The sequence below is a fragment of the Adiantum capillus-veneris genome, chromosome 2 (genome assembly GCF_014529385.1).
Source record: "Adiantum capillus-veneris isolate H3 chromosome 2, ASM1452938v2, whole genome shotgun sequence".
Lineage (NCBI taxonomy): Eukaryota > Viridiplantae > Streptophyta > Polypodiopsida > Polypodiales > Pteridaceae > Adiantum > Adiantum capillus-veneris.
The window spans coordinates 16,861,020-16,870,596 of NC_140932.1; the positions used below are offsets into that span (position 1 = coordinate 16,861,020).

Sequence of the window (9,577 nt, forward strand, 5' to 3'; positions counted from 1 at the left end):
CATGAAATAAGAGAAAGCACATTCATTATCTTCAAGGTTGTACAAAGTATCAATGAAAGGTGACTGAATGTGTCCACTCGTTTGTATTGTCCTTGAAAAGCCCAATTCTCCCAGCCATACCATCCCATTGTTTGAAAGAATGCAGGTCCCTTGAATGTGCAAACATGAAAGGCAACACCATCAATGTGAATGTCGTATTCCTTGATGACACCACACCTGACCAACTCGATTGATCATAATGTTGCCTAGAAAATTGTTTTCCTTTAGGGCCTCTATCATGGCATCCTTCCAATCTTCCTTTAGGGCCTCTATCATTGAACAACAGAAATTTTTTTTTTCCTTTAGAGCCTCTATCATGGCATCCTTCCAATCCCATGGACCTGCTTGTGGGGATTGCAACAATCTTCGACTGTTCATGTGCTTTGAGGCCACCAAATCCTCTCTAAAGAGGAGCTTTAGTGAGTGAGTTCTTTTCTGTGTGTATATGTAAAGAGATGTTGTGAAGGTATATAGTACCCCTTAGTGACCAGAGATGTGTGTGTGAGAGAGAGAGAGAGAGAGAGAGAGAGTTTTAAAGTTTAACCAGGAGACCTCTACTTCTCAAAGAGCTATCCGAGCCTTGAACAGAAGTTGTTTCGGGAGAGAGAGAGAGAGAGAGAGAGAGAGCTTGCAGAACGTCGGAAGCAGTAGAGCGATGCGTTGATTGCGAAGTCTTGCACAACAAAAAGAAGATGAGGAGGAGGATCAGCGCCGGGGCAACCCTCATGATGATCAAAGGAGGTTTGCTCTTTTGCTTGCCTGCTGGAGTGAATAAATAGTAGAGCTATGGGAGTCAACAATACCCTACCTACCTGTCTGGCCTTCGTGTAGCCCGTGGCCTCACATGCTGCTGCCGGAAGCAAAATTCCTCTCTCTCTCTCTCTCTCTCTCTCTCTCTCTCTCTCTCTCTCTCTCTCTCTGTGTGTGTGTGTGTGTGTGTGTGTGTGAGTGTGTGTGTGTGTGTGTGTGTGTGTGAATTTGCACACTTGTACGCCTACATACACACACAGACAAGTACCCATAGACACACACACACACACACATTGATGCACCTATGCAGTTTGACATGTGCATACATTTGCTCACACATGGGTCAATCACATAGATGTGTGATCACGAGCAACTTAGAGGTCAAGAAACAACACGGTTTGCAATCCTGGGCAACCGTAAAAGATGAAGTCAGTAGCAGGAGCTAGCACTGGTCCCTCCTCAAAATGCACCGCTGTGGCTAGGTTCATCAGAAGCTGTGTCATATTTATGAGTTCAAGGGTGACGACTTTTCCTTAGGTATGTTGATGGACTGTCTCGAAAGCCGAGACACTTTTACTGGTTTTGTTTCATTCATTGGACTCATCTGCATATTGGGTTTACTCAAGTGCTTTTTATTGCAATTGTGATCACAGGATTGCCAACCTGCCTTTCATCTATCGCTTGATCATAATGTTGCCTAGAAAATTGTTTTCCTTTAGGGCCTCTATCATGGCATCCTTCCAATCCCATGGACATGCTTGTGGGGATTGCAACAATCTTCGACTGTTTATGTGCTTTGAGGCCACCAAATCCTCTCTAAAGAGGAGCTTTAGTGAGTGAGTTCTTTTGTGTGTGTATATGTATAGAGATGTTGTGAAGGTATATAGTACCCTTAGTGACCAGAGATGAGAGAGAGAGAGAGAGAGAGAGAGAGAGAGAGAGAGTTTTAAAGTTTAAACGCCTTCCCAGGAGACCTCTACTTCTCAACTAGTCGTCTCCTCTACTTCTCAACTAGTCTTGCTTGGTGAGCCTTTCTCGTACATAATCTGATAGACTCTGGAGCGCATCTCGTTACTTAGTTAGTTGGTTGTGATTGCTATCGCCTTGGGTTTATTGTGGGGAAACGAGAAAATGAGTAGAACCAATTGATAGGCACCAATAATAGCTTAGCTTGGGACTTGATGAGTATTGGGAAGAAGCAAGTTGTGTCTCATAGTGCTCCATATACAACAAAGGGCTACTAAAGAGGGTAATTGAATGGAGTAAAAGGGTTACAACTTAATCTACGTTGGTAGTTGTTTGTAGATTGCACCATTCAACATAGTAATATCGCTCATTTAGTCTCTAAACCGTGGAACCATCTTTGAGACACCCATCTTATTCTCAATCAAGCGTAGTTAATTTTCCTATATTTCGTTGAATTTCCAAACCGTGAGAAAAGAAAGGCATGCCTATTTGATATATAGATACGATGATTGAAATTGAGCATGTACTAGTGAGGAAAATATATGGCTAAACTACTTTGATAAACTACACTACCGACCTCATAAACATATACGAATGTCATCCAATTGTGCAAGTTGGAGGACCATGTCTAAATCAAGCTACAAAAAAGCAATGCGAATAGTTAAACATATCGTCTTGCAATGAAACATCACAGACTAAAACTCAAAAGTATACAGTGCACGTCATGCAGAGGTGCCATACAAAAGTATGGTGGAGAGCTGGCACTGTGGTCTCTCCAAAAATTATATGAAACGGAAGCCGTGCCCTGCCCCGTAGCGTTTATGTGTTGCGCCAAGCAAACGCATAGTCATGGGGTGCTGGATATAGATAACGAACCTTGTAGTTATGTCAAGCTGGAGTCAGGGTTGTGCAATTGAAACGTCGATTTTTGTGAATATATGTCCGAACTGTTGCCAACAAAAGATATTAATGGAAAAGAACACATAATGCTGCCAACAGTGCACTTTAATTACATTAAAGAAGACGGTAGGGGAATGGGGGATGTCGTCTGTTGATCCATGGATCTACGTCTATCCGTGTGCAAGTAGATGTTGAGGCTCAACTCCATCTCTCTAAGCACACTGCTCACGCAGCTCTGTGTGTACCCTAGTATCCCTCATAGCCATGATATCCTTTTTCAGTCTCCCTTGCATGCAGGTGTTATCCACCATCTCTGTTTGTTAAAAATGCTATAAACAGAAAACTCCTTTTTCCATATCCAGAGAGAGAGAGAGAGAGAGAGAGAGAGAGAGAGAGAGGTCATACGGTGCTTGTTGATTGAGAAGGTGAAGCAAGGTGCAGCCGGTGCTTTTTCAGAGTGCTGGATACTTTTTCACAGCATTGGATGCTCTTTTCACAGTGCTTGTTGTCGCCTTGGTGGAAGCCGAGGTATAGAAAGGCGTGCAACAAGGATCAAGGCTCACCAAGCGATAAGCAATAAGCAATAAAACAAAAAAAGCATCCAGCACTATAAAACTAGATCATCTGATTCCAGTGAAAAGCAAATGGCCTGGATTGTGTCAAGCGGCATGCTTGCTCCAGCCCTCGATGCTGCTTGATGATGATGATGATGCCCTTGTTTCCTCCAGTCAGGTCCCTCTTGTACGTCCAATCAAGCAAGCCATGCTTCAGCAACGCCGTCCCTCCTTGCAGCCATGCTTGAGGCCCTTCAAAGTTGCTCACCTCTTGGGCATGATCTCCTTTTGCCATTTGATGCCCAATGTTGACCTAATTTCATCCCTCTGGTGGCTAGCTATCATGCTGATGACGCCCAATCTGCTATTGCTCTAGTGCACCCTCTATTGTGCTGCCGAACCCTGTCCAACGAACCGTGTCCAAACGGGCCTACCTTGCAAGATGCCTCACCTTGCAGAACCTCCTCCAATAGAAGAAATTGTGCCACGTGGTCGCTTGCGAGCTCAAAGACTCGAAATAGGACGTTTGGCTCACCAAGTACATAAATAAATTAGCGCTATGCTATGTTCAACACTCTACTTTTGTCTAGTGCTCTGCTTTTTCCTTGAAGGCCTGATTAGATAGAATTTGGATGTCGATGCTTTGTTCTTGGACAAGCAAAAGAGAGGCAACAAACATTTATAGGAATTGAGGGGTCAAGGCCATGCCACATCAACCACGCAGCCCTCTACTTGGAGCTCTCTCAAAGAATTCTTAAGACTTGTCGACAAGTGCAGGCCTTTTGTAACTGAATGCCACTTGAAGAATTCTTCTCGTGCTGACAAGAGGCACAAGCTTGTTAGTCAAGATGATAGATGCATATGTGTCAAAACTACTCTGCAAATCACGCTCAATGAATATGTTAATTTTCTATTTGTCGTGTAGTATGACAAAGTATTCACGAAGTTCAATGCCATTCTCTTCAAGGATGTCAACAAACATTACCTGCTTCTAACTCTTATGAGCGAGGGCAATGAGATGAACGCTATTAACACTTTATCAAAACAGGCAATGTTGGCTTCGAGCTCTATGCTCAAACTGACCCAATGCTGCATGTGCGGAGTGCTCTGCCATCAAGATCTGAGACCATGTAGACGTCACTATTTTTGCGCTCGAGGAATGCAGGTATAATATCCTCATAATCAACTGAAGTGGACTAGTTTTTGATGGGCAAAGTTTCCTGACATTGAGAGGGTAGCTCCACCGTGGAAGGTCGTGATCCTGGTTTTAATTTTAAAGGGGGCTCAAAGGGCTTGCAGGTGCATGCCGAGCGTGTGAGACTGCAGCGCTGAACAATGAAGAAGCTTATAAAGTGTATGCAGGAAAAGCGATCCTGGTTTTAAATTTGAAGGGGGTTTAAAGGGATTGCGGGTGCATGCCGAGTGAATGAGGCTGCAGCCTGAACAACGGAGGAGCTGCTGATCTGAAATGTAAAGTCCTAGGGCTTGTTGGCCGTGCAACATTTTGTATACATATCGATCAAGGCAGTGCCAAGCATAACAGTTTTTTTTGACGGCCCAGAGCTTCCTGGCCCTGCCGCTGTTGAGCATATCCCTCAATCAGCATGTTCCAAGAAATGACATTCTTGATAGAAGCACTTTTTGTGTTTTCTCAAGCACGTCACATCTGGCATACATGTCCATGAATGCAGTGCCAAGCACGAAGCTCCTGTCTAACAATACCATTATTGCTCATATCGGAGTCCTACGTAGTGCCACATGCTTTCAAGATGCAAACAGAGGTGATTACATTAAGAGAAGTGCCCTGGCTTCGCATCCCAAAAGCAGCCAACCAGAGCTCCTATATCCCGCAATTAATGCATTTCAAGAGAAGACATTCCGGACATACATATCAACCAAGGCAGAGGCACATGCAATTAAGAGGAAAGCGTAGATGATTGCATCTGGAGAGATGCCCTCGCTTCACATCTGTTGAAAACACCCCAAGCTTCCTGGACCTGCCACGTTTGACATACATGTTGGCCAAGGGAGTGCCAAGCATAGCTTTTTGTCGACAGCCCCTGACTAACACTATTATCGAGAGTTCTATTGCCCATCTCAACGTCTTTGAAATTGCCACATGCCTTCAAGATGCAAGTATAGATGATTGCATCTGGAGGGAGGCACTCGCTTCACGTCAGCTTAAAACAATCCACAGCTTCGTCTATAAGATGTTGACCAAGGTAATGCCAAGAACAACTCCTTTCGCTAACAGCCCCCTTGACTAACAATATCCTCATGAACTTGTTGCTCATATCAGATTCTTGCCCAGTGCACCATGCCTTAAAGTTGAAAGCATAGGTGATTGCATCTGGAGTGATATCCTTGCTTCGCATCTGCTGAAAACAGCCCAGGGTTTCCTGGCCAAACACATTTGGCATACATGTCGACCAAGGCAGTGCCAAGCATAATGTTTCTTCAGTCCCTGACTAACACAACTCTTCAGGCATTCGGCAAACGTTTCTTGCTTCATAAGTCTGCAGGTGTTATTCCCTCCAACCTGTTTGCTTGCTTTTTTGAAATCTCTTCTAGCATTTCTTCCTTCTTTATCTGGTATGCTGTGCTGCACATCTCCTACCCAAGCATGGCCACATTCTTGCAGACACACACCGAACCAACCACATTTACTGGCTTTTGCTCTGCAATAGCCTCCACCGCATTCACAAAGATTGCATCCGATGGCATGTCTGGCATCTCCGGTCTGTCAACCAATCAGACGACCAAGGTTCTGCGCTCACAAGCTTTTGCCAGGCCCGCGGCTGTGTTGGGGCCGATTTCTTCTTTTTTCTTTGACCAAGTTTCGATAACATGCTTTTATTAACTGCTTCCTATATTGTGGATGGGCCACGTGGTCAGTTGTGGGTTCAAAGAGTCCAAAAAGGACCTTTGGCTCACCAAGTAAAGAGCTATCCGAGTCTTGAACAGAAGTTGTTTCGGGAGGGAAGACGAGAGAGAGAGAAAGAAAGAAAGAAAGAAAGAAAGATTTTTAACGTCTATGTCAGGCCGAAATCGGCCTATGAGACAAATCAAATGTACATGGTGTGTATGTCATCCATCTATCGGAAAGACAAATGAAACAAAACTGATACAAAACTGAACTGAATGTAGGTAGTGGGGTATCTGAGGAGGGATGGAGCTCTATCTATAGGGGTATATGCATGTCTATATGCTCAAGGTAGTACAATCATGAGAATGCATCAAGCTATCTAGCTCCATCCTGTACTAATGGGGAGAGAGAGAGAGAGAGAGAGAGAGAGAGAGAGAGAGAGAGAGAGAGAGAGCTTGCAGAACGTCGGAAGCAGTACAGCGATGCGTTGATTGCGAAGTCTTGCACAACAAAAAGAAGATGAGGAGAAGGATCAGCGCGGGGGCAACCCTCATGATGATCAAAGGAGGTTTGCTCTTTTGCTTGCCTGCTGGGGTGAATAAATAGTAGAGCTATGGGAGTCAACAATACCCTACCTACCTGTCTGGCCTTCGTGTAGCCCGTGGCCTCACCGCTGTGGCTAGGCTCTGTGTGTGTGTGTGTGTGTGTGTGTGTGTGTGTGTGTGTGTGTGTGTGAATTTGCACACTTGTACGCCTACATACACACACAGACAAGTACCCATAGACACACACACACACACACACACACACACACATTGATGCACCTATGCAGTTTGACATGTGCATACATTTGCTCACACATGGGTCAATCACATAGATGTGTGATCACGAGCAACTTAGAGGTCAAGAAACAACACGGTTTGCAATCCTGGGCAACCGTAAAAGATGAAGTCAGTAGCAGGAGCTAGCACCGCTGTGGCTAGGTTCATCAGAAGCTGTGTCATATTTATGAGTTCAAGGGTGATGACTTTTCCTTAGGTATGTTGATGGACTGTCTCGAAAGCCGAGACACTTTTACTGGTTTTGTTTCATTCATTGGACTCATCTGCATATTGGGTTTACTGAAGTGCTTTTTATTGCAATTGCGATCACAGGATTGCCAACCTGCCTTTCATCTATCGCTAGATTCTACTGGAGCAACTGCTTGATACACTTGCAGTTTACAAGATTGGCAACATTTAGGATTGGTTTGTAGATGGGCTGGTTCCAACACCCACAATGAGAGGCATGTTGATTGAGGGAGAGGTGCTGTTGGCCAGCGTCTCATGCTGCAAGTGCATCTGTAGAAATGCCTCACTCCAGGGTACTGGTACTGACAGGCTTTTGCATTACTCCCTTTTCCTCTCACATCACTACAGATTTGTCAATGTGGATAAACTAATGGGAATATTGCATTTACGTAGACGCAAGAACAACTGCCTGCAAAGTGTCACATGCAAATTCGGTATGTGTCTAATTGTTTCTTTGTCTTGCGAAGGAGATTGGGCTTGTTGATTGGTGCCAATGAAGCGGACTATGTTCGATTGATTGAAACATGACAGCATCGTATAGGGGCATTTAAGCATAGCTAGTTTTCGAGTCATGTCTGGATAGGCTACGGATTTGAGGCTGATGGATTATCGAAGCTCCTCAGGTATTGAAGCCGTCTTGCTGTGATGTCGGTGAAGATAGCAACACAGTGGAAGGTTCTTGTTGTAAGAGTCAATCAGGTAGCAATACATCTTTCAATATTATGAGAAGTATGTCATGACCTGGAACTCCAACTCTTGACGTCATTGCCCACATACAAACACATTAAGCATTTATTCTTTACCAAATTCTAGCCCAAGTTATTATCTATCTAGGTGAGAGATCGGTCATCTCCATGTTCAATTACTGCCTCTTTAGCCGTCAATGCTTTGCAATTATAGAGTAGCTGTCTTGTGGTAGTATTAAATCTGTTTTGTTTGGCGTCTCTTAATCGTGCACCTTCCCTTCGCAAAGGTTTCCTCCTTATAGAAGACACAGACCAGGTAGTAGACCTCAGCAAAGAATGCCAAGTGAAGATTTTTAACTTACTGTCCTATTCCAGCTTTCACTTATCACTCATCACTATCGACGCAATGTTGTCGACTACAAGTTCTGTTGTTTTGGATGCAGACTGAACCTTCCCTCCTCAACATATTTAAAAGACTAGGGCTACAGCTTTCTGATGTTCCAAATCACTCTGTGATGATGATGATGATGTGCAAACATTGTACACAGCACAAATGATTAATTTTCCGAGAGAATTGCATGAAGACAATTTTGATGTCGGCTCCAACTGAAAAAAGGGAAGTTCAGTTCAAAACTTGTTTCCAATGTGGTGGAAGAAACCTTTACTTTTGTTTGCAAGCACACATGAGAGGATCATATTGCTGCTCTAAAGCAGTCAAATGATTCTTAAGCTTTTCTGCAGCCTGCCACACATCGCATACAAAGCATCTCTTCCAAGCACCCGCTGGATGGGGCACATGCTATCAATCGGTTCTTGGCCCTCTTAACCAGACCCAGATGACCAACAGCAAACAAACTGCATGGTATGTGAAAGATTACCATCCTGCTGCATCTGTTGATGACCTTGCAATCAGGGCATTCCAGCAGAGGACATTGCATGGAAGAGGCTCTCCAAGACAATTGCGCATGGTGTTAAGGTGAGAGAACAAATATACTCCAACAACCATTGTAGCTTCCTAACCTCGCCCATTTTGGGCATATCTAGACATCCATGAAGCATTTTCTGCAAGCACCCACAAGGCAGTGCCAGATAGTGTCCATACCTTCAATTCAGTACATTCTGCTGATACATCTTATTGATTAATACTGCTGCGGTAATATAAGGCCACTTAAAACATGGGGGCCAATAGAGGGACATTCAATCTTGAATGATATGAATTACTTAATAGGAATGACAGTTTTCAATGGAGTTGATACAAAAAGATAGCTCATATTAAGCTCTTGCCATTCCCAATCATAATTCTCGTATTTTTTGGTGGTATTTTTCATTTACTTTGAAGGTGGCCTTGTTTTGGACCCCGGTTCGTTATTGGCCCCTTCACGCTAGTGGGATGACAATAGCCTACCCCATCCATGTGCAAAATCCTTTAGGCTCGAAAGGTATGGCAGGTAAGGAGGAAAAAGCAAGGAATAGGCACCTAGAAGCCCAAGGGATGAGAACCTTTAGGCAGGAGCCCGAAACTGTAGTTTTAATGCTCCAAAAGAGACTTACCATCTGAACCGTGAAAAGGCCTCGCCCAAGAAAAGAAAACCTCAGAATCCTGGCCCATACAACGGACAAGGAAGACTAAAGAAAATCTCGAGGGGGATTCTCCAATCATGTTGCCAGCAAAAGTGCCCACCTTGGCCGATCGCTCAAGTGTGCACACAAAATGCTAGTTTGTTGGTTTGGGAGGTGGGGGGGGGA

At 44.2% G+C, this 9,577-nt stretch overlaps 1 protein-coding gene across 14 annotated transcripts; it reads left to right on the plus strand.

Moving 5' to 3' along the window:
• Positions 1 to 468: 468 nt before the first annotated feature.
• Positions 469 to 8,695, plus strand: LOC147462433 (uncharacterized). Of its 14 annotated transcripts, XM_086483974.1 has the most exons (5): positions 469 to 5,973; positions 7,059 to 7,113; positions 7,230 to 7,322; positions 7,395 to 7,438; positions 7,613 to 8,029. In XM_086483974.1, exons 1-5 carry the CDS (start codon positions 5,632 to 5,634, stop codon positions 7,640 to 7,642), a joined length of 564 nt encoding a protein of 187 aa, XP_086340100.1. In that variant the 5' UTR covers positions 469 to 5,631; the 3' UTR covers positions 7,643 to 8,029. The 14 variants fall into 14 exon arrangements, 1 of the variants encoding a protein (XP_086340100.1); XR_015184433.1 differs by adding an exon at positions 8,275 to 8,695 and having other exon boundaries at positions 469 to 1,625; positions 6,537 to 7,444; positions 7,613 to 7,844; XR_015184427.1 differs by having other exon boundaries at positions 469 to 1,625; positions 6,537 to 7,113; positions 7,230 to 7,444.
• Positions 8,696 to 9,577: the final 882 nt, after the last annotated feature.